Here is a 24,320-nt window from a genome sequence, read left to right as displayed (position 1 = left end):
AAATGGGGATAATACAGGTTGAGTATCCTTACCTGAATGCTTGAGACCAGAAGTGTTTTGCATTTCAGATGCTTTTGGAATGTTTGCATCATACTCAACAGTTGGATACCCTTAATCCAAAATCTGAAATGCTCCGGAGAGCATTTCCTTTGAGAGTCAGTCCTCAAAAAGTTTCAGATTGTTGGATTAAGGGATGGGATGCCCGACCTGTAGTACATATGTGTAATACATACTTCTGACATTCTTAACAAATGTAAGTTGGTATTTCCATCTCTTAACTCTCTTAACTCATTTGCATAAATTAATGAGGCATTGAGAGGCATTCACTACAAATTGCCTGGTTCTGTTTTTTGGCACAGAGCTTTTTACCCTGCAGGTAGGATATGGAAGATTTAGTTTATTATGTACACTCTATGTATAGACTATGCTCTGGGTGGCTGCTAGACAGGCATAGGTGGGCCAGGGGTAGATCTTGATACTATATGGAGGCCACTAGCATTTCAGGTCTTAGTCAGTTGTTTGGATGGTGAAGGGTACCTGTTACAAGGCTGTGGGTGGCCTGGCTTCTATCTTCAAACCAATTTGGATTTGTCATTTCTCGCAGGTGGAGAGCTCTACTTCAGGTTTCACTCCTGGTGGAGGAGGCTCTTCAGTCTCCATGGTGGGTATTCAGGTGGTTTTTTGGTCACTTACATTAAGTCTCAGTGTTGGCTCATGCCTGTAATCCCAGCATTTTGGGAGGCCAAGGCAGGAGGATTGCTTGAGGCTTGGAATTCAACACTAGCCTGGGCAACATAGTGAGACCTTGTCTCTGAAAAACTAATATAACCCTCAGCATTGATCTCATGTAGCTTGTACGACTGCTAATAAAGGCTTATTTTGCCAGATTGCCAGTAGAAAGCCAACAGACGGTGCTTCCTCATCAAATTGTGTGACTGATATTTCTCACCTCGTCAGAAAGAAGGTAAGTCTACATGTGGTGTTTCTTTTCTAGCTTTTCCTCAGACTCCATTTTTAATACCTTTCCTATAAACCCCTCCCTATATAGTTGGTGCATATAAGACACCTATTTTCCAAAGGTGGTAAGGATTTGTGAGTGGAGATTGTTCTGTTTTGTTTTGAGACGGGTCTTGCTCTGTCACCCAGGCTAGAGTGCAGTGGTGCGGTCTCGGCTCACTGAAACCTCTGCCTCCCCCCGGGTTCAAGTGATTCTCCTGCCTCAGCTTCCCTAGTAGCTAGGATTACAGGCATCCACCACGCCTGGCTAGTTTTTTTATTTTTAGTAGAGATGGGGTTTCACCAATATGGCCAGGCTAGTCTTGAACTGCTGACCTCGTGATCCGCCCACCTCAGCGTCCCAAAGTGCTGGGATTACAAGCTTGAGCCACTGCCCTCAGCCAGGGAACTCTGAACTCCTGTTTTGTTTCCTGACTCAAACACAGGAATTCAAACTTGTACAGTGATTACCATTCACATCTCCTCACCTCAACCCTATCTCCCTGTGCTTCCGGTAGAGAGGCCTGAAGTGATATGGTGGGACAGATTAATTTACTCTGAGAGTACAGGTTGGCATCTGCCTGTGGCTAGGGAGAGAGACCCTTAGAGCTGTGAATCCTGGTGTTCAGGATCTTTGCACCACAAGAATTAAGGAAATGTTTTGCAGTTGTCTTTTTAAAAACATTAAGCACATTTGTGAAGCTTCACAATTATATCTTTAGAGGAAACCAGAGGAAGAGAGTCCCCGGAAAGACGATGCAAAGAAAGCCAAACAAGAGCCGGAGGTGAACGGAGGCAGTGGGGATGCTGTCCCCAGTGGAAATGAAGTTTCGGAAAACATGGAGGAGGAGGTGGGCAGTTAGGCAGGGCTTAGCCTCTTGCCTCATTCCTTGTTCTCAGGACCTGGGGAAATCAGTCCTCCCAAATGCATGCTCCCCACCTTGAGCCTGCTAACGATTGTTGAGTGCAGTCCTCATAGAAAACGGTACTTGTGCAGGAAAACAGTTTGGTTATGGGGGTGTAGGATGACTCACTGACAAATGGAACCTGTATATTATAGGTCCCTCAATGAACATATGAGAAGGCACTTGATTGGCAAAACCATTAGGTCACTTCCTTCCATGTGATATGATTATTGGCTGTCAGCCCCATTATCACAGAGCATTCAAGAAATACTTCGTGGTCACTGCCCTCTTAATATAGGGAGCAAAGCAGTTTGGGTGACTTGTATATGCTTCCTCTGACTGAGACCTCAGTTATATAAGACAGAATGGCTTAAACTAGGCTCACTCATGCCCAGGCTCTGTTTGTCTTCCAGGCTGAGAATCGGGCTGAAAGCCGGGCGGCAGTGGAGGGGACAGTGGAGGCTGCAGCTACAGTTGAAAGCACTGCATGTTAAGAGGGGGCACAGCCCTCCTCCCAAGGGAAAGTGTTTTTGTATATAATGTATTTTTTCACTTTTGGAGGATTCTTTTTGTATAACTTCAATAAAGATTGTAAGCAAAGGTTGAGGCTTTGATGGTTTTTTTCTTAATTATTGGCTGAATCTGCCTTGGAGCACTCCTGGTTTTATATATTAGCCAAAGGTTTTGTTTTGGCCTTCTGTACTGATCGGTGTTCCTGATCCTAATTCCTATCTATCTGTCTAACGTGGAGGTGATCAAGTGTGGCTGTAGGCCTTTGTTTTCCAATGGTGCTATATTCTGTTTTTAAACACTTCACTGAACCCAGCGGTCTTGCAAACCTTCAGTGGTGCTGTCCCTGGATGGGGGCTACAAAAAGAAGACTTGGTGAAGATCTTGCTCTTCAGTGCTGAAAATGGATGATGGACTTTGGCTGTGAGCCAGGCCTAGGATGGTACTTGTCCTATATCCACCTAGTCTTCACCTGGGGCTATAATTCTGTCCTGGAAAAAGAAAGAACTAAGGAAAACGGTCTGCATTTGAGCTCTGGTTTGAAAGTAGCCAAGGGGACTGATGGTGGACACTCCAGATGTGGTTGGAAGCATATGTGGGGAGGCTGGCTGGTTGAGTTTTGTTATTTTCTGTATTGTAGAAAGGTTGAGATATATCAACACTTGGAATTGTTACCCATCTGCAGAACTGACTTCTCAAATAAAGATGCTAAAAATCTCCTTGTCTGGAATTATGTTTAAAGATCTTACAGTGGGATCTTAGGCTGCCTTTTTTTGAGATGGAATCTCGCTCTTGTCACCCAGGCTGGAGTGCAATGGCGTGATCTCGGCTCACTGCAACCTCTGTCTCCTGGGTTCAAGAGATTCTCCTGCCTCAGGAGGCTCCCAAGTAGCCAGCACTACAGGCTTGTTTTTGGTGGAGACGAGGTTTCACCATGTTGGCCAGGCTGGTCTCGAACTCCTGACCTAAAGAGATCTGCCCACTTTAGCCTCAGAAGTGTTAGGATTACAGGTGTGAGCCACTTCACCTGACTGCCTGGAGCATTTCTGTGTGCGGTAGAGGGTTTCAAAGGCAGAAACGAGCCCACCAGTCCAAGGATGCTGGTGGTAAGGGCACTAATATTAAATGTTAGACCCGCCGTGCTCTCACTGGTATCTAGGGTTCAGGGCTCACTTGAGACTGAGCTGCCTCTAACCTGACCCTTAGTTTAAGTACCAGTTAGGATCTGAATTCCAAACAAACAAACAATGCCTGCCCTATATCAATCAATCAATCACGACTTCAATTTAGTAGTCCTGACACCCATAGGGCTGCTTTGTTGCACTGGAGGCAGAGGAAGCGATGGCCGACCCCTCAATGCAACCCCATTTTTCAGACTAAGTAAGTTTTTCTGGGCTGGTCACAGTAACTCATGGTTGCAGGATCTCTGGCTTATCCTGGCTGTGGAGTTTTTCTTCCTGATGATGCCCTTGCAGTATATGTTCCAGGTCCTGAGGTGCTTTCCCCCCTTTCTTGGTCAGGACAGTCATCATGTAGTTTATTCCCAGGCACTTGACCTTCTCTGGTTGGCACTGGGATCTAGGGCTAAGCACAGTATCTAAGCTAGATCTCACATGTGACCCCTGGTTGGGGGAACAACCTTGGGCTGGGGACCTATCCCAGAATCAAAGTACATAAGGCCTCAGGAGCTTCCTGTTTATGCGTACATTGAGAACCTGAAAGGTTTCCTGGCAGAAATAGAGGAAACGGATTTCAGTTTGGCAATAAAACTGGCTTTACCAAAAAAGGCAGTGGGAACTAGTGGGAATTTAAAGTTGCTTTAGTTGGAATTAATGCCCCTTAGTCACCTTTCAGAGAACTTCGTAAGTGCCAGACAGTATCACAAGTACCTGACAAACTCACTCATTTAATCCTTAATCTGTTTTACAAAAACAGAAGAGGTACAGAAAAGTTAAGGACTTACAGGAGGTGGTAAAGCTGTGGTTGGAACTCATTTTCTGTACTCAACTGCTAGTTGCTTCTAGACCCAGTGTCAGAACATGGAGTAGTAAAGCTGTAGGTCTGGAGATAGGCCCCAGTCCTGTGACTGAATGTTCAGATGCTCATCCCCACATTCACTTGGGTTCAGGAACTCACTGGGGGCAAGTCAGAACTGTGGTGAGGGCCCAAACCCTCATCTCTATCCTTGACTCCACTGAGGGGCTCTTCTGTACGAGGTGGGGGATCAGCAAAGCCAACTGGGGGGGTGAGGAAGTTGGCTTCCAGTGAAGATGTGCTGGACACCTGTGGAACAGGGAGAAGGCAGGTTTTGAGCAAAAATGTAAAGGTTAAGCACACAGGTTTTGGAGTTAGGCTTCCTTTTAGAGTCTCACTGTGAACCAAGTTAACCTGGTCCTGCTTTGATTTCCTTATCTGTTACATAGTAGGACTTCATAGAGATGTGAGGATCAAACAAGAAAGCACTGGTAATGACTGGTACACAGTGGTCAATAAAGGCTGGCTATTAGCCATACCAGCCACACCGGTATGGGTAGCTGTGATATCCCTAGCTGCAGCTGGGCCCTCACCGGAGGTGGGTACTGGTACTCATGGACACTTGCTGGATTGATCTCTGCCAGTGTCTGGACAGCTGCATCTCTTGCATTCACCAGCCGCAGAAAGAGCTCAGCCTGACCTGCCTAGGGAGAGATGAAATGGTATTGCACTTGTACTTTGCTGTATCCCCAATCCCTGTGCACCACACTCACCTGAGGAATCCCATTCAGCTGCCCAAGGCTAAGGCTGGGGTCCAGAGGAAGGGCCCGAAGTGGGAGGCGCCAGCGGCCACTTAGCACCCGCTGATCTTGGTCAAATAGTCCAAGTGAGACCCAAGCCTTTGGCTGTGGTGCCCTAGCCCATGCCAGCCCCTGCCAGACCTGCAGCTCACAGACCAAAGATACTGATGGTGAGGGTGGTAGTCTGTAGAATAACCAAAAAGCAGTGTCAGAAACCAGAGCTACAGTCCCTTCCTAGGACTTAGCCCTTTAGAGCCAGCAGCCTCTGTATACAGATGAGAAAACTTAGCAGAATGGTGGATAAGCCTCAATTGTGGCAGAGTACCAGTCATGATCCCCACCTACTGACCTGGGCACAGGCTGCCTGCTGGCAAGGATGGCACAGTTGCCCATGGGCCCGGGAGCAGGAGGTGGGGGCAGGCAAAGGGCTGGGGGCAACGCTGTAGTCCTTCCTGTATCCTGTCCATCGCGTGCCAAGCCAGTCCTTAGCTGCACCCAAATCCAGGAAGCCTCAAGGCCCCGCAGGAAATCATAGAAAATGACCAGGCCAGCCCTGGGGAACACAAGTCTTAGCACGGAAATATCCAACTCCTTTCAACCTCCCTCCTCTCAGGCAGGTCCCTAACCCTATCTGGTCCTAGTGGGCTCCCTTAACCAGCAGTGCTGGCCAAGTCACAGAGGATGTCAAAGGTGGCACGGGCCTCACTCACCCAGGATCATAGGGTGCAGGGCCCAGCACGTCCGATGTGGGCAGGAGGAAGTGTGGGTCCAGGCCCAGGTTTCTGGTCATTGTTCCAGGAAGCTGTGGCTGTGGGGAAGAGAGCTGACTCCTCTAGAAAGCCTTGTAGCTGCTCATGTTCCCCCAACTGCTCAGAGCAGAGCTGCCTCCAACCTGTTCCCCCAACCCACCCCGTGTCCTCACAGCCTTTCTCCCCCACCCAAGAACTGAACCTCTGAGAAGCCTGGAAGTGGTGGCAGTGGTGGTGCCACCGGCGGCGGGAGGAATGGGGGATCTCTCCTCCCCTTCGGTTGTAGGCTGGCATCCCCCAGGAGTCGCAGATCCTGGGGCCCTAGGAGCAGAAGAAGAGTTAGGGTGCCCCTAAGTTGGACAAAGCAGGTAATTAGCTGAGATACCCCTCCCGCAAGAGTTTGGCCCACAAATGGGTTGGCGGAGCCCTGTGGATACAGGGACACACACGTGCAGACATGAATTAGGGGAGTCACAAACACGGGTCTTGTTCCCCATGCACTGTCTGCCTGAGCCAGGCCTGCTGGGGAGAGATAGGTGGGATGGGTTAGGGTTGGGGTGCTCACTGACCCAAGGGTGCCTGACCCTTTTGCACTTGCAAGGCCAAGATTTCTGCTTCCAGGCGCCGGTTTTCAGCCTCCACTACTGGAAGCTCCCCTGAGGTGGCACCTGCCCTTCCTGCGATGAACAAGTGTGACCTGTCACCTTTGACCTCTGGTGACTGGCCGCGTCCGGCTGTGAGCAGCTCTCCAGCGCTAAGGCTCTTCGGATAAGGCTGGACTTGTCAGCTCACATCCCATCCACAGCCACAGGCCCTCCCTCGAGTTCTTTTCTCCTCCCAGGACTGACCACCGCTGGCGAGAGACCCTCCTGTTCACCTCTGCGGGTCTGCGACCGCTGCAGCTCCAGTGCAGACGCCTCCACCTGCAACTGCCATATCTGGCCCAGCACGCCGGGGTCCCGGCCCCCGTCTCGAATGTAGGCCTCCCGCAGGGCCCTAGGGAGTGGGGAACAGGAAGGCCATCTTTCCACACCTGCTCAGCGCTTCGCCCTATGCCCATCTCCGGCCCCGGCCCTTACCGGATTTCGGCAGCCAGAGTTCCCGGGTTGGCCTTTAGTACTGGAGAATGAAGTTCTGCCTCTCGCCGGGAGCTCAGCGGGTTCCTGGGGTGGCAGGCGACGCGCAGGGAGACGGTAACGCATCAGAGGCCCCGGAGCTCCAGCCAGCCCGCCCCTCCCACCCCGGAGCCACAGGTTCCGGGGTTCCGCTTCGTCGGGTCTCACCCTGGCTCTGCCTGCAGCTCCTGAATGCGGGCCCCCAACACCTCTAGTGCTCCCCGCGTCCTCCCTGCCTCAGCTTGTAGTTCTCGAATCTCCTGCTCCAGGCCAAAAAGGCGGGACATCCCGCCCCGCGTACAGGCCACAACTTGGAGGCGCCGGCTCAGTTCTGAGGGAATGCGGGCCGAGTCAGAACCGGCCCGAGCAAGCTTAAGCCGAAGGGCGAGGGCAGAGGAGGTCCTTGGTCCCTGTCCCCCATCTCCTTCACCCTCGCCGCGTCGCTGCAGGGCCCGACTCTGCGCTTCCATCTCCGCCACGCGTCTCGCGCGAGTCCTCAACAGCGCCCGCAGCCGCTCGCTGGGGCTTCCCACCGCCTCGGACATGGGACTCTGAGGCCACGCCTCGGAACGTGTCCAGGGCCCCGCGAACACCCTGGGGACCTCTGTTATCCAGGACTGCATTTCCTGTAGGGATAGTCGCAGCCACTGCACCTGGAGGTAACAGCGATCCGCGATCTCTGTGTGGGCAGAATCTGTCCCAAGTATGATCTACAGGTTTGGGGAAGACGCTCAACGTTTTAAGCCCTGGGGAAAGGTAGGTAGCTGTACCTCCTCTGTTAACCTCTTTAGAGCAGATTTACTGGCCTGCTGGTCTGGGAGGCCCTGGGGTTCTTGTGGCACGCCCTGGAGTTCTTGTGGCACAACCTGGGGACAGGGTATAGTAGGATGAGGAATCATAAAGGTCCTGGCTCCTTTGAATCCCCACCCATGGCCATGGAGGCCCTTACCGCGGCCCGCTGGGGTTCAGTGGCAACTGACGCCTGTGCTCCAAATGTCATCTCTTGGGTCGGGTGGCCAATGCAGAAGCGCTGAGTGTGGGTGGCTAACAGAGCTGACGAGCGGAAAACCATGTCACAGGTCCCACAGGGCAGGAGTGCTGGCTCCCCAGAGTGGGAGTCCATAGGATGGGACCTGTTTCCTGAAACCAGCCAAGACCTGCAGAAGGGATCAAGGGCAGGGGAAAGGCAGAGGAGGATGAAAGAGACATAAAGCCAGAGGCAGAGAGGAAAGGCCAGGTCTATTAGGTCTGTGAGATCTTCAAGTTTGTTTGGGGAGAGCCTTAGCTCCCTGGACAGCAACCACAGGGCTGGGCAGGTCAGAAGAATGGGTGGGGACACCTCAGCCGTTTGGGAGGAGCCACTGGCTTGAAAAAGTGTTACAAAGTCTGAACGTTGGCAAGTCTCTAATTGTAGCTTCGTTTCCCTGACTATTAATAAAGAGGAAAAAACAGCTGCCTCCTAGACTAGCTGGGCTCTTATCATTTACTACATCACTGGTTATTTAATAGCCTCTAAAAGGCAAGTGTGATCTTTTTCATTGCTGTACTCCCAAGTGGATTAACAGTTTGTACCATTCTCCAATCCAGAGAACTACCTGGCAAAGGAGGCACTCTGACCTTTCCAGCATTCTGCCAGGAAACCATGTCGCACCAGGGATAGCAGTCTCTCCCTAACTCCCACTCCCTGATTCCTCATTTTTCAGCTGTAGACGAAGACAATCAGCACAGCCCAAGAAATGAAAGCTGTGGGCGAACAGAATGAATCTATCAGATGAGGGAATCAAGTCCAGAAAGAAACCCCTTCTCTCTCCCAAGATTGGCCAGAAGCCAGAAAGGCCCTGAACTGTTGGTGAAATTCTTCACTCCACTCCCACTCCCAAAATGTATGCAGGAGCTCTGAGGTGACCGCATATTTCTTAAGAAACCCTCTTTACTTTTTTTTTTTTTGAGATGGAGTCTCGCCCTGTCGCCCAAGCTGAAGTGCAGTGGTGCGATCTCAGCTCACTGCAATGAGCTCTGCCTCCTGGGTTCACGCCATTCTCCTGCCTCAGCCTCCCGAGTAGCTGAGACTACAGGTGCCTGCCACCACGCCCAGCTCATTTTTTGTATTTTTAGTAGAGACGGGGTTTAACCATGTTAGCCAGGATGGTCTCGATCTCCTAACCTCGTGATCCGCCCGCTTTGGCCTCCCAAAGTGCTGGGATTACAGGCGTAAGCCACTGCGCCCGGCCAAGAAGCACCCTTTTCTTTTCTTTTCTTTTGAGACTGTCTTGCTCTGTTGCCCAGGCTAGAGTGCAATGGCGCGATCTTGGCTCACTGCAAGCTCTGCCTCCCGGGTTGACGCCATTCTCCTGCCTCAGCCTCCCCAGTAGCTGGGACTACAGGCGCCTGCCACCACGCCTGGCTAATTTTTTTTTTTTTTTTTTTGAGATAGAGTCTCGCTCTTTCGCCCAGGCCGGAGTGCAGTGGCGCTATCTGGGCTCACTGCAAGCTCCACCTCCCGGGTTCAGGCCATTCTCCTGCCTCAGCCTCCCGAGTAGCTGGGACTACAGGTGCCCGCCACCACGCCCAGCTAATTTTTTTTGTATTTTTAGTAGAGACGGGGTTTCACCGTGTTAGCCAGGATGGTCTCGATCTCTTGACCTCGTGATTCGCCCGCCTCGGCCTCCCAAGTGCTGGGATTACAGGTGTGAGCCACCACGCCCGGCCGAAACCCCCTTTTCTAAACAAGACAGGGACTTAAGACATTTCCCTACTCAGTACCTAAAGCCAAGGTATGACCCACCAGCAGCAAGTTACAAAGTGTTCAAAGTATGTCATCTCAGTTCAGCTTAATTCCAACTGACATAAAGAGTACATTTTTAGAAATATGTTCTCAGAAAACAAGTAAATGGCAAAGCCCAAATCGAAATCTACTTTTCAACAACTAAGTTGGTTGTCTAACCAATTTTCAATGGTTAGACTTTTGACTGGTTGACTTTACAATGGTGCAACAGTGATAGGCATTCGGTAGAAATACTACAACCAATTCCCCCCCCCCCCCCCCAAGAGACAGGGTCTCACTCTGTCATCCAGACTGGGTTGTAGTGGTGCCATCATGGCTCACTGTAGCCCTGAACTGTCTTGGAATCAAGCAATCCTCCTGCCTTAGCCTCCCAAGGAGCTGGGACTACAAGTGTGTGCTACCACGTGGACCTGGCTATTTTGTTTCTGTTTTTGAGACAGAGTCTTGCTCTGTTGCCCAGGCTGGAGTGCAATGGTGCAGTATGGGCTCACTGTAACCTCCGCCTCCTGGGCTCAAGCAATTCTCCTGCCTCAGCCTCCTAAACAGTTAGGATTACAAGTGCTTGCTGCCACGGCTGGCTATTTTTTTTTTTTTTTTTTTTTGAGACAGAGTCTCACTCTTTCTCCCAGGCTGGAGTGCAGTGGCGCTATCTCAGCTCACTGCAAGCTCTGCCTCCCGGGTTCACACCAATCTCCTGCCTCAGCCTCCCGAGTAGCTGGGACTACAGGCACCCGCCACCACGCCCGGCTAATTGTTTGTATTTTCAGTAGAGATGGGGTTTCACCATGTTAGCCAGGCTGGTCTCGAACTCCTGACCTCAGGTGGTCCACCCGCTTCAGCCTCCCAAAGTGCTGGGATTACAAGCATGAGCCACCATGCCTGGCCAGACCTGACTATTTTAATGTTTTTGTTTTTTTGTAGAGACAGGTCACTGTGTTTCCCAGGCTGGTCTTGAACCCCTGGCCTTTTCTTAGATCACTATCTATTCTCTCCCCTACTGGGCTGGGCACTCCTTGCATCCTCAGAGCCTTGCATAATGCCTGGGACATACAACAGGGGCTTAGAAAGTATTTGTTGAATGGGCCGGGCGCGGTGGCTCACGCCTGTAATCCCAGAACTTTGGGAGGCTGAGGTGGGCGGATCACAAGGTCAGGAGATCGAGACCATCCTGGCTAACACGGTGAAACCTCGTCTCTACTAAAAATACAAAAAATAAGCCGGGTGTGGTGGCAGGCGCCTGTAGTCCCAGCTACTCGGGAGGCTGAGGCAGAAGAATGGTGGGAACCCGGGAGATGGAGCTTGCAGTGAGCCAAGATCACGCTACTGCACTCCAGGCTGGGTGACAGAGTGAGACTCTGTCTCAAAAAAAAAAAAAAAAAAAAGTATTTGTTGAATGAAAAAACCTGCTTCCTTCATTAGCCATTCAGCTAGCATCGTCCAACTCTCCCCCAACCCCCACTCCAAGTTCTTATTTAGTAGGAAAACAGAACAGACTTCCCTTAAAATATGTACACTGGTAAATACATGGGCCCTAAAAAACAGTTTCAGGAAAAAAAAAAAAAAAAAAACCCTGGTTTCTGACTTTATTACTGGTAATTTATTGCACAGGTTTTTCTGCATCAAAAAAGTATCTGCTAAAAAGAAACAGTTGTGTCTGAATTCACATTTCCCCCCAACTTCTAAAACTATTTCCCCTAAAAAAGAATCCACTCATCTAATTTTAAAGAAAATATACTTCTTACACAAGACAATCCAAACTGATGCAAAATATTTATTCCAAGTTAGTTATTTTATGCAGTAGTTTCCCCCTCGAGACTTGTGATAACCACATCTTTTAAATCTGTAAATAATGTTATCAAAATAATCTTAATCTTTGAAATCTCACAAAAATTTATATTTTACAATCCACCCTGAATATCAAGGCTGCAAGAATAACACATTTCCTATATCCAAATATTTTACAGCTGTACCCAAAAAGGAAAAAGAAAAAAAACAAAAACACAACCAAAAAAAACCACATATGCTTAGTTAAGGGCTAAAGTTACCCGAGCAGCCAAAAATAAAATAAAATATCCAAATTATTAGCATTAATTTAATACAATTATAACTTCAATAGTCACTTTGTCATTGACAATGATTGCTTGAGCACAGGGGTGAGTGCCCCAAGGGCTGGTAGTAGAAGCTGTTGCTGCAGACCAGTGTCTCCTCTTCCCTGCACTGCCAGCTCCTACCTGTGCATCGCCCCATATATACTGGGTGTGTATGTGTGTGTGTGTGTGGGTGCGTGTGTGTGTGTGTTTAAAAAATCTGTCCCACCACACAAACTTCTCTCTATTAAGCAGATAACAGGGAAGAACAACAACAAAAGCAAAACAAGCCAATCGCTCTCTCTTTGGGATATGATTATTTCCCTTGTGAATGAAGTATTCAACAACATAAGAAAAGGAAAAGAACGATTTCTTTTGTATACTCCCTAAACACACAGAGTTTACTGGGTCAGATTTAACTGTGAGCATTTATATGCCTACTTCCAGGCATCGTCATCTGATGTTTCACTGCTACTGGTTTCAGTGTCTGAGTCCTCAAACTCTGCTTTGCAAGTGCTTCTCCAAGGGAAGAACAGGCTGGAACTGCGGCTCTGCAAGAAGCCATTCTTTCCAAAGCCATTTCTTCTCAGCTATGGTTAGCATGGGAGAGAAAGAAAAAAGAAAAAAATATCAATGACTGTACGGACCCATAAGCCCTGGGAAAGGCCAGGCCTCAATTCAATTCTAGGTAGAATGTGGGGTGCTTCTAAGAGACCCTCTGAGGTCTCTTATAGCAGTGCTTTCCAAATTTTAATTTACGAGTCATCTACGCATCTTTCAAAAATGCAGATTCAGATTCAGAATGTCTGGGATGGGGCTTGAAAGTCCTTATTTCTTTTTATTTATTTATTTTTTAGAGACGGAGTCTCGCTCTGTCACCCAGGCTAGAGTGCAATGGCATGATCTTGGCTCACTGCATCCTCCGCCTCCTGGGTTCAAGCGATTCTTCTGCCTCAGCCTCCCAAGTAGCTGGGATTGCAGGCGCGCACCACCATGGCCTGGTTAATTTTTGTATTTTTAGTAGAGATGGGGCTTCACCATATTGGCCAGGCTGCTCTTGAGCTCCTGACCTCGTGATCTGCCTGCCTCAGCCTCCCAAGTAGCTGGGATTACAGGCGCGCACCACCATGGCCTGGTTAATTTTTGTATTTTTAGTAGAGATGGGGCTTCACCATATTGGCCAGGCTGCTCTTGAGCTCCTGACCTCGTGATCTGCCTGCCTCAGCCTCCCAAAGTGCTGGGATTACAGGCGTGAGCCACTGTGCCCAGCCATAAGTCCTTATTTCTAACAGAGTTCTGAGTGGCAAGGTCTCACATCAGCTTGTACCATGCCCCTTTTAAGGACTTGGCCAATTGTACTTTGTGCTGTAAATATAGGCCACCAGAAGTTGAAGGATTTTTATAGAAACCCCATGTCTTGTTCACCTTAAGATCTAGCAGTGTTTTATTCAGAGAAAGAATCCAAGCAACTACTGGATACACTGACACAAGCTATTTAGCTTCTTAGCTCTGGCCAGAGGACCAGTAAACTACAGTGCAGAACAGGAAGCAGAGGAAGGTGACCTGCTTTCTTAAAGACCAAGAGCTCAGACCATAACTCTGGAACACAGCCTTGTGGTTTTGATAAGGAGTTAGAGCTGTTAGGATGAAAGAGCATACTATTTTTTGGAATCTGCTAATCACTGACACTTGGTTTTTATATCTAACACTGGGGATCCTTATTTCCCAGGCAGATTTAGGGGCCCCACTACATTTCTCTTTTTTTTTTTTTTTTGAGACGGAGTCTCGCTCTGTCACCCAAGCTGGAGTGCAGTGGCGCAAACTCAGCTCACTGCAAACTCCGCCTCCCGGGTTCCCGCCATTCTCCTGCCTCAGCCTCTCCGAGTAGCTGGGACTACAGGTGCCCGCCACCACGCCCGGCGAATTTTTTGTATTTTTAGTAGAGACGGAGTTTCACCGTGGTCTCGATCTCCTGACCTCGTGATCCGCCCGCCTCGGCCTCCCAAAGTGCTGGGATTACAAGCCTGAGGCACCGCGCCCGGCCGGGCCCCACTACATTTCTACTAAAGTAATTTTTTTTCCCCCAGATCTTTCTCTCACATTAAACTAGGGCTCCCTCAGGGCAAGGACTGTCTTGACTCCTTATTCTCCTGGTTACTAACTGGTCTCTAGGAAGAAGGTTTACAACATACCTGCTCTGTCTTCATGTGGAACTCTTTGAGCTCATCCTCTGTGAGGGGAAGGCAATTCTCATCGTTTTCAGGATATTCTTGCCAACCCATAGCTTTCAATAACCTGGTGGACGCAGAAGGACAGGTAAAGAAAATATGACATCATTAAGCCTAAGTGAACATCCCACCACTTTTCACAGAAAATTTTTCTGCCCAGGGGCAATGGATGTTAAAGGAGGAATTTGGTTTTCCTCCCTGTGGGACAAGCTTTAATTGTGGCTACTTGGGTGCCTGTAAATAAATGGAGGCTCTTCACAGTTGAGACAGGGAGAGCTATAGAAAAGACAGTAGAAGCAAAACCAAGATAGTGTAACGAAGAAAGAGCATTTGCAGTCTGGCTTTTTTTTTTTTTGGTATGGAGCCTCACTCTGTCACCCAGGCTGGAGTGCAGTGGTGCAATCTCAGCTCACTGCAACCTCTGCCTCCCGGGTTCAAGCCATTCTCCTGTCCCAGCCTCCCTAGTAGCTGGGATTACAGGCGCACACTACCATGCCCAGCTACTTTTTGTATCTTTAGTAGAGACAGGGTTTCGCCAAGTTGGCCAGGCTGTTCTCAAACTCTTGACCTCAAGTGATCCACCCACCTTGGCCTCCCAAATTGCTGGGATTACAGGCATGAGCCACTGCGCCTGGCCTGAAGTTAAAAATATTAAAGTCTTGGAGAGTAGATTATGGAAAAGATGGCTGAGTGTGAGAGAGAATGCTTGATGAGCAACAGGCCAACCTGGGGCATACACAGAGAACAAGTTATGATTGGGCCACTTCTCTCTGCATGTGGGACTCTATCTGAGACATCTTCTCCAGTACGTTTAAGGTCCTTAAAGGTCAGACACTGCATGCCCTGTGATGTCCTCCTCACTTACCTGTGCTCTGCTTCTAGAGAGTGTGAGAGAACCTCCCCTTCTTCCACTACAGGGAGGGCAAGACCATTTTGATGACAGCCTTCCTCCCCATTTTCCTTTGGTTCAGGTGTGCTGTTGTCCTCCAACTGCAATAACGAAAAGGAAGGACACACTTGGGTTAAGGTTCCTTTGTAGTAATATAAGCAACTTATGAAATCAAGGACTCACAACCCAGGAAAGTGTTTTCCAAAAGACAGCCTCAGCCCATAGATGTTTTCCCCATTTACAAATGAGGACCTGCTGTATCAACAAACTGATTCTAAAGTTTTAATGAAAAGGCAAAAGATCCAGAACATCCAACACAATACTGAAGAATAAAACCAGAGTACTGATATTACCTGACATCAAGACTTACCACAAAAGCTAGAGTAATTAAAACAGTATGGTAACAGTGCTCATAAGAGGTGTGGGGGGAAAAAGTGTGGTACTGGCAGAGGATGACACAAATAGTCCAACGGGACAGAACAGAGAGCCCACAAATAGACAACTGATCTTTGACAAAGGAAATACAATGGAGAAAAGATAGTCTTTTCAACAAATGGTGAGGGAACAATTGGACAGCCACATTAAAAAAAAAAAAATCAATCTAAACAAAGACCTTACAGCTGTCACAAAAATAAACTCAAAATGGGTCACAGACCTAAATGTAAAACACAAAACTATAAAACTCCTATAAGGATAACATACAAGAAAACTTAGATGACCTTGGGTATGACATTTATTTATTTATTTACTTACTTACTTACTTTTGGAGATCAAGTCTCACTCTGTTGCTCAGGCTGGAGTGCAGTGGCACGATCTCGGCTCACTGCAACCCCCGCCTCCCATGTTCAAGTGATTCTCCTGCCTCAGCCTCCCATGTAGCTGTGACTACAGGTGCATGCTACCATGCCCGGCTAATTTTTGTTTTTAGTAGGAACGGGGTTTCGCCAGGTTGGCCAGGCTGGTCTTGAACTCCTGACCTCAGGTGATCCGCCCACCTCAGCCAACCAAAGTGTTGGGATTATAGGTTTGAGCCACCGTGCCTGGCCTACAATTAATTAGGCTGGATTTCATTAAAATAAAAAAAATTTCTGTTTTGCAAAACACTCTGTCAAGAGAATTAAGACAGTGTAGTTGCTCACACCTGTAATCCTAGCACTTTTGGAGGCCAAAGGTGGGAGGACTGCTTGAGTCCAGGAGTTTAACATCAGCCTGAGCAACATAGCAAGAAGCTATCTCTGTAACAAATAAAATATTAGCCAGGCATGGTGGCACAAGCCTATAGTCCCAGCTACTTGGAAGGCCGAGGCTGGGGGTTAGCTTGAGGAGGGGAGATCGAGGCTGCAGTGAGCTGTGATCATTAATGCCACTGCATTCAGCCTGGGCGACAGAGTGAGACACTGTCTCAAAAACAAATATGGCCGGCTGGGCATGGCAGCTCACACCTGTAATTCCAGCATTTTGGGAGGCAGAGGTGGGTGGATCACCTGAGGTCTGGAATCTGAGACCAGCCTGACCAACATGGTGAAACCTCGTCTCTACTACATACAAAAAAAATTTCAGAAAATAGTATACTCTTTCATCCTCACAGCTCTAATTCCTTATCAGAACCACAAGACTGTGTTTCAGAGTTATGGTCTGAGCTATTGGTCTTTAAGGAAGCAGGTTCGCCTTTCTCTGCTTCCTGTTCTGCACTGTAGTTTCCTGGTCCTCTGGCCAGAGCTAAGAAGCTAAATAACTTGTGTCATGTGGTGGCACATGCCTGTAATCCCAGCTTCTTGGGAGGCTGAGGCAGGAGAACTGCTTGAACCTGGAAGGCAGTGGTTGCAGTAAGCCGAGATTGCTCCATTGCACTCCAGCCTGGGCAACAGAGTGAAACTCCATCTCAAAAAATAAAATAATACAAATAAATAAATAAATAAATAAATAAATATGGCCACGTGTGATAGCTTACGCCTTTAATCCTAGCACTGGGAGGCTGAGACAGGCAGACCACTTGAGGCCAGGAGTTCAAGACCAGCCTGGCCAACATGACGAAACTCCATCTCTACTAAGAATACAAAAATTAGCTGGGCGTGGTGGTGGGTGCCTGTAATCCCAGCTACTCGGGAAGCTGAGGCAGGAGAATCGCTTGAACCTGGAAGGCGGAGGTTGCAATGAGCCCAGATTGTACCACTGCACTCCAGTCTGGGTGGTAAGAGCGAGACTCTGTCTCAAAATAAATAAATAAGAAAGAATGAAGAGTCAAATCACAGACTTGGAGAAACTGTAATCAAAGACACATCTAATAAAGGACTATTAACTAAGATATACAAAGAACTCTAAGAACTCTTAAAACTTAGCAATAAGAAAACAGACAACCTCATTAAAAAATGGGTAAGGGACCTGAACAAACACATCAACAAAGAAGATATATAGATGGATGCTCCACATCATATGTCATCATGGAAGTGCAAATTAAAACTACACAGCTATCAGGAGGGCCAAAATCCAGAACACTGATAATATCGAATATTGGTGAGGACGTGTAGCAACAGGAATTCTCATTTATTGCTGGTGGGAATGCAAAATGGCACAACCACTTTGGAAGACAGTTTGGTGGTTTCCTGACAAACTAAACATGCTCTTACCATATGATCCAGCAACTGCGCTCCGTGGTATTTACCCAAAGGAGTTGAACTTATGCCAACACAAAAATCTGCACATGGATGTTTACTGCAGTTTTATTCATAGTTGCCAACACTTGGAAGCAACCAAGATGTACTTCCATAGGTGAGTGATTACTAAAATTAACCCGAATTTAAAATTTTTGCTGAAAAAAGGATTAAACTCACTTTACTATGTGGTCTAGAAGGGAGTTACACCTACAGACAGTATCTCTGTACATTTAAAAATCTTGCCACATCTTTATCCTTTAAGAAGAAGAAATCACATATGTATCAAAGGAAAATTCCTAGGCTACCCCAGAAAAGGCCGATGCTCTTACATCTTCCAGCTTGTCACAGTCTCTGTTCTCTGAGAAGTCTCCATTCCGGTCATCCTTCAGAGTTTTCAGGAACTCACTCTTCCTGTCGGTGGTTCGGCGGGTCAACTTGGTCAGACGAGAGGAGCTGATCTCAACTGGAGGGGTGGTGCTGGAGGGACTCTGGGCAAATATCACAAATAGGTTGCTCCTGACAGCAAAGAGCAAGAACTGGGGTTCTCTTCTACTAAGCGCTGACTTCCAGAATCTGGTAGCCTATTTATCATTCTGTCTTAAACGAAACAATCCTTTTATTTAAGCAGTTCAAACTTCAGTTTTGCAGGGTTTACACAGTTAAGAGCAGCTGGCTTACATGGCACCTCTTTGTTCTTTCTACAGACATCAGCAGAATGCCAGTCTAACATAGGATGACCTTGGTCCACCACAGAGCATCTACCCCATTTAGCCACTGCCCACTTTTGGATGCTAACAGAAAACGTCAATAAAGAAACTATTCTCAGCTAAATATAGCTACAAAACAAAGTGTCACAGCTATACATATTACACTTGTTATCTAAGTGAACGGGAAATGGCAATTTCAGAAAAGACTGTCCTGCTTTATCCTCACTCACCTCTTTGGGAGAACTCAGAGCTGCACCACTAGCCAGTACCACTGGTTTGGTAACAGAGATTGGACTGGTAAAAGCAGACTCCCGGCTAGAGGAAAGGGATCCTGACTTGTGCTCCATCCTGTTAGCTTTCCATGCATTAGGCTACACAGGATGAAAGAACAAATCAGTCAGAACAAGCACACAAACAGAAGCTCAGCTTATAAAATCATAAAGCAAAGCAGGAAATGTTACATGAGAACATAAGTTTCCAGGGCTTACCTGTCTTAACATGTTTGGGAAGTATGCAACCTCTGTCGGAGGTTAGGCACTTCAAGGAAAATGGTAGATGCTATACAGAAGAGCCATGGGGACATTAATAGTGACTTCCCAAAAAGAGGGCTCTAGTTCAATAGTTCAATGAGTTTGGGAGGTGCCAGGGTGAAAAAAGTTCAACGAGGTTCGTTATTGTGCAATTTCTCAAAGCACTTAACTGCACATAAGAATTTGAGAGGCAATTATACAGCATTTTCCAAATTTATTGAATCCCGAAACATTTTTTTTTAGTAGTGTTTGTTAACTTTGGATGTAATCCTGATAGCCCACAAAGTGCATCACAAAATCGCTGCTTTCCAGGAACTCTGATGGCAATAGGTTAGTTCTAGGCCAGAGTGGCTATTGTAAATGGTTGAACAATCCTGATTTATTTAGTCTGGAGGCCCGTCTACTCAACTCTGCAGGGTCTGGGCCCATTCTGTCACTCTGGCCATAACCCCTACTATGATGGAAAGCTGGAATACTGAGTTACCACACTGCCCAAGGAGTCCAAGGAGACCAAGGAAGATGTGGCAAGCCAATGGAGTGGTGCTGAAGCAAATGAAAAACTTCCAACTTATTTTTCCAGAATGAAACACTTAGAACTGAGGACCTCCAGGACAAAGGGGCCTGAGTGAAATGGATTCCCTTCCTGGTTGCTTTCTTGATTGATGGGTATTAAATGAAGACACAATAATAGCTTTAGGAACGGCATTAACTTTACTATCTACCATGTACCAGGTGATGGTCAGACTGTTTTACTTAATTCTTAAACCAATCAGGAATAATAATTGTTATGTTGACTTTTAATAGAGAATGACACTGACAATAAGAAAGTTCCACAATTTGTTCAAGGTTATTCAGCTAGTAAATGAAACCACCTTTCCACTATCCCAAAATGCCTCCACAAAGAACAAGCAAGCAGATAAGAGAAACGATGACCCAACCAGAATGAACATTAATTTTCTTCTTGCATTGATAAAAATCTAAAGATGGTTGCTTGTGTCAGGTTAACTCTCAAAGATGATTTGTGGCTTCCCCTGAGTTGTAGAGTCACCAGATGTCCTGTCTTTAAAACAACGTCACTTCAGAGCACAGAAACACTTGGGTTTCTGCCACAGTAGTACAAAAGATTTACTCTGTTACATAAAACAGAGTATCTACATCTCTGCCAATTTTATTTCAACTTAATTTTCAGTAACTTAAACCCTATGGGATAGCTAGACTACCCCCTGGAAAAATCATTATGCCTCACACCTGTTTTTATTAGATGATTATATATGTAAAAGTCCATTAAAGTGAATTGTATAACCAGTTTTTTTTTGTTGTGTGTTTTTTTTTTTTTTTTTTTGAGACGGAGTCTCACTCTGTCGCCCAGGCTGGAGTGCAGTGGCGCAATCTCGGCTCACTGTAAGCTCTGCCTCCCAGGTTCACGCCATTCTCCTGCCTCAGCTTCTCTGAGTAGCTGGGACTACAGGCGCCCGCCACCATGCCTGGCTAATTTTTTGTACTTTTAGTAGAGACGGGGTTTCACCGTGGTCTCGATCTCCTGACCTCGTGATTCACCCGCCTCGGCCTCCCAAAGTGCTGGGATTACAAGCGTGAGCCACCGCGCCCGGCCTGTTGTTGTTTTTTAGATGTTCTCTCCTTTTCCTCTAAATTCCTAATCAACCCTAGCTTGCTCCACTTCAAAATCTTCTTCTACTGGACTAAAAATTCTAAAATCACTGAGCTCAAACTTTCTCCCACCTCCTCTGCCGTTTGCCCCTCAAGTTCAAAGGAACTTCCTCCTCTCTTTCTAGGGTTTATTTGTTCTCTTTCCTTTTGAGTTTATCAAATATGCTAACCCACCTTATTGAAATTAGGAGAAAACGGCCAGACTTCTTATTTTCCCTCAATCTTATATACCACCTTATTGCCAAACTTCTTCACTCACTCATTAACTGCTTACTGCTTAGTTCCCTGCAATACTCATCTCTATCCCTAATTTTAGTAAAACTCTTTCATAAATAACCAAAACTTTCATCCTTATATTACAAAGGCCAGCTCTAAAAAAAACCTGTCTTCTTTGGGAAATGCGATATTGCTCATTACGAATATTTTCTGAACCTGTCCCTTTTTCCCTTCTTGATTTCCTGATGCTTCACTCTCTCAGTTCTCTCTTTACCTCTTGAATTCCCTTCTTTTCAATGGATGTAGGTATACTAGCATTCCAGACTCAGTACTCTTCTTCTTCTGTAATCTGTTGAACTAGGTGAACTTCATTAGAAAAAGCAATTACTTATAACTGTTTCAGTTTAAAATGCTAAAATTGTGTAGATAATATGTAAAATTGCATCTCTACCTACTTTAACTTCTCTCCTGTTCTTTTCATCCAGGCCTCCATCAAGTCTGACTTCCCCATCCACTTTCACATACCAGCCATACCGAACCAATATGGTTCCTTTACTCCAAACATACCATATTCTGCATCCATTTTCTGGGTAACAACAGGTTCCCTCTGCTGAGAATGCCCTACCTACTTGCTTTCTAATGAACTACTGTACTACTGTTTTTAAACGTCCACCTACTGAGTAATTAGGATGTTTCAAAAACTATATTCCAAGTACTTGCTCCAATTTACTGTCAAGAAGAGTTTAGCAAAATCTAGTAACTTGCTTAAGATCACAACCCTAGAAAGTGTCACAAAGATTTCAACTTAGTTAAGTTTGAATCAAAAGACTAAATTCTCAACTTCCTCTTCTATTCTTCATCCTTCAAGATGGGAGGCATTCTGGAATAGTAGAAAGAGCCCTGGTTTTGAAGTCAGACCTGGGTTAAAAACCTGACTCTTATCACTTATTAGCTATGTAACCCCACAGTATGTAATTCTCTATATCCCAGGATTAAAAGAGTAAATGCTTTCATATGTGTAAAAGGCCTAACCAAGCAACATAGTAAGATGTCAACAAATGGCAGTTCTCTTTCCTTTTATCATGTATTTGAATCCCAGTTATCCCTAAAGACTTTGATGATCCCCCCAGGCAGAGAAGTACAATTTTTTTTTTTTTTCAATAACTGTTTCTTCACTAGACAGTAAACTCTTTAGGATTACAAGCCAAGTATTACTTTGTGTCTCTAGTGACACAGTGTTTACTACTCAGATACTCAATAATTATTGCTAATGTTTAGATAAAATGGATGGATAAATCAAATCTGCTTATTAGTTATCTTACCTCTTCTTCCCTCTTAACATCTCATATCCTAGGTACCCAGAACCACAATCACATTTCCTGAAACCTGACCTTCCATATTTACCCCAATTTCCCAGGGAAGAATGTCTTCTGTTTTCTTTTGCTTCCTAATTTGCCTCCCACTATCTGCCATTACCACCTCCCTTCTCTGCCAACTGTCACCATCCTCTTCAAGCTTCAAGAGCAGCAGCCTTTATATTAGTTTTCCAATCTTCATTCTACCCCTGACTTACAACAGGGCTAAAGTGATCTTAAGTTTTGTATCGTAATTTTTATCCTTGTAAAAAATTTTTTTACCTTTTATGAGATCCTTGAGGACACAATGACATTTTCTTACTCATTTTTATATTTTCTGTAGTCCTGCAGCATGCTTGCAGACATCTTAAAGTAACACTTAAGAAAGTCTTTATAAATTCTCAAGAAACGGGACAAACATAAGGTGTGCTGGCAGGTTGGTAACAATAGCTACCATTTATTGGCACTTATTATATGCCATTTTAGGTATTTCGTAAAATTTTCTCATTTACTCCTCACAAAAAAAGGGGGGGTATTGTTATGTCTATTTTATAGAAGAAGAAATTGAGACTGGGGAAGTGAAGAAACTTGCTCAAGGTCGTAAGATGAATAAGGTGTAAGGTGGAATCTGTCTATTCCATAGCCCGGCAGTTAACTTCCATGCTCGGCTGTTTCTTTGTAATAGTTGCACTCTTCACTTGAATTCACATTCTTTACTTTCTGACATCAGAGGAAAACAAACCCTAAGTATCCTAAACCCTTTTCAAAGATAATCGTACTTGTCAATTAGTTTTATTCCCACATATTTCTTCTTGGCCCATGATCCTTTAATGATCCCTTCTCTTCCAAGTACAGTTCAAGTTGCTTCCAGTGTCTTCTTCCAACAGACTTCCTCATCCATTCACTTATCTTTTCCATCACCTATATTCTATCTAGTTCCTTTTACTGTCAAGGTTAAAAGGTGCCACTACCTCCACATCTTTCCAAAAGCCCTTGAAATACTGTTTCAGCCCTACTTTATTCCCTAAAAACATCAACTCAAAAGTCCCCTAAAATAATCACTAAGGCTTTTTTTTTTCAGTTATTTTCCTCAACTTGTTACCCCTGTTGCTATTGCAAACTCACCCACTTGTATTTCTGTGATAGTTTACCATTTTTTTTCTGAACTAGTTTCTCAGTACTATCCCACTCTTTACTCCTCTTCTTCTATCCTCTTCTCTTCTTCCACCCTCTTCTCTTGTGTATCTAATCTACCTTGAAAACTCCAATTATTATCACTAGAATAATAATTCCCAGTGAATTTATTCAGAGGCGGGGCATGGTGGATCACGTCTGTAATCCTAGTGCTTTGTGAGGTCAAGGCGGGAGGATGGCTTGAGCCCAGAAGTTCGAGACCAGCCTGGGCAATATAGTGAGACCCCAATCACTATTTTAAATAAATAGATGAAAGAAAAGAAAGAAAATTATTCACAGAATGGCATACGCCAGAATAATAATTTCTTCCTGGGTAAGAGAACAAAGGGGCAATAAGTTGCAAAAGATGGATTAGAGTTTGGCTATGAGAAACTTCACAGGCCTCTGCTTAGTCTGCACACTGACTATAGGATAAGCAAACTATGACCCATGGGCCAAATCTTGCCCAAGGCATTTCTGTATGATTCATGAGCTCATACTTATTTTTACATTTTTAAAGAGCTGAAAAAAAAAAACGCAATGTGTAACAAAAATCATATATATCAAGCAAAGCCTAAAATATTTACTATCTGGCCCTTCATAGAAAAAAATTACCAATCCCTGCCATACATTCTTTGGAGCCACTGAAGGAATTCAGGAAGGAATGTGATATATTCAATTGTTTTGGGATGATCATTCTGGCAGTTCTGTAAGACATAGAGACATGAGAAGATAGAAAGGTATACTAGAATAGTAAATGTGAGATGACAAAGTCCTGAACAAGGACAGCATAGAGAGAATAACAGGGACTTTGTAATTCCTTGGCTGAGGTGAATGACTAAGGAGGAAGGGAAGAGAAGTAGCCAAGGTAGTCAAGCTCAGTGATTAGGATGTTGTTGCTATTACAGAAAACCAGAGGGGCCAGGTGTGGTGGCTCACGCCCATAATCTCAGTGCTCTGGGAGGCTGAGGCAGGAGGA

General features: G+C 46.0%; 2 protein-coding genes across 21 annotated transcripts in view; one reads left to right on the top strand and one right to left on the bottom strand.

Moving 5' to 3' along the window:
- Window positions 1-2,501, top strand: part of NASP (nuclear autoantigenic sperm protein) — a 35,616-nt gene extending 33,115 nt beyond the window's left edge. For all 4 annotated transcript variants that reach the window (XM_055255301.2, XM_055255298.2, XM_055255297.2 and 1 more), the window contains 4 exons: window positions 605-661; window positions 887-964; window positions 1,719-1,847; window positions 2,315-2,501. In XM_055255301.2, coding sequence (XP_055111276.1) covers window positions 605-661; window positions 887-964; window positions 1,719-1,847; window positions 2,315-2,395 — 345 coding nt within the window. In that variant the 3' untranslated portion in view covers window positions 2,396-2,501. The remainder of the gene's footprint in view (window positions 1-604; window positions 662-886; window positions 965-1,718; window positions 1,848-2,314) is intronic.
- Window positions 2,502-4,297: 1,796 nt separating this feature from the next.
- The window catches only part of GPBP1L1 (GC-rich promoter binding protein 1 like 1), a 69,827-nt gene continuing 49,804 nt past the window's right edge, over window positions 4,298-24,320 (bottom strand). For 6 of the 17 annotated variants that reach the window (XM_055255288.2, XM_055255287.2, XM_063627603.1 and 3 more), the window contains exons 8-24: window positions 18,630-18,770; window positions 18,022-18,180; window positions 15,015-15,139; window positions 14,114-14,216; window positions 12,363-12,511; window positions 7,999-8,206; window positions 7,820-7,915; window positions 7,218-7,702; window positions 7,014-7,097; window positions 6,812-6,930; window positions 6,504-6,611; window positions 6,137-6,255; window positions 5,896-5,993; window positions 5,535-5,738; window positions 5,159-5,369; window positions 4,979-5,089; window positions 4,298-4,694 (exon numbers count right to left, since the gene is read on the bottom strand). In XM_055255288.2, coding sequence (XP_055111263.1) covers window positions 4,536-4,694; window positions 4,979-5,089; window positions 5,159-5,369; window positions 5,535-5,738; window positions 5,896-5,993; window positions 6,137-6,255; window positions 6,504-6,611; window positions 6,812-6,930; window positions 7,014-7,097; window positions 7,218-7,702; window positions 7,820-7,915; window positions 7,999-8,206; window positions 12,363-12,511; window positions 14,114-14,216; window positions 15,015-15,139; window positions 18,022-18,180; window positions 18,630-18,770 — 2,679 coding nt within the window. In that variant the 3' untranslated portion in view covers window positions 4,298-4,535. Of the gene's footprint in view, window positions 4,695-4,978; window positions 5,090-5,158; window positions 5,370-5,534; window positions 5,739-5,895; window positions 5,994-6,136; window positions 6,256-6,503; window positions 6,612-6,811; window positions 6,931-7,013; window positions 7,098-7,217; window positions 7,703-7,819; window positions 7,916-7,998; window positions 8,207-11,585; window positions 12,512-14,113; window positions 14,217-15,014; window positions 15,140-18,021; window positions 18,181-18,629; window positions 18,771-24,320 lie in introns of those variants that run through there. The other 11 variants (XM_063627609.1, XM_063627606.1, XM_063627608.1 and 8 more) reach the window with 7 other exon arrangements.

This window comes from Symphalangus syndactylus, chromosome 12, assembly GCF_028878055.3.
Source record: "Symphalangus syndactylus isolate Jambi chromosome 12, NHGRI_mSymSyn1-v2.1_pri, whole genome shotgun sequence".
NCBI lineage: Eukaryota > Metazoa > Chordata > Mammalia > Primates > Hylobatidae > Symphalangus > Symphalangus syndactylus.
Note: the sequence above shows the minus strand (reverse complement) of the source record. Positions and strands in the feature narration are given on the sequence as shown.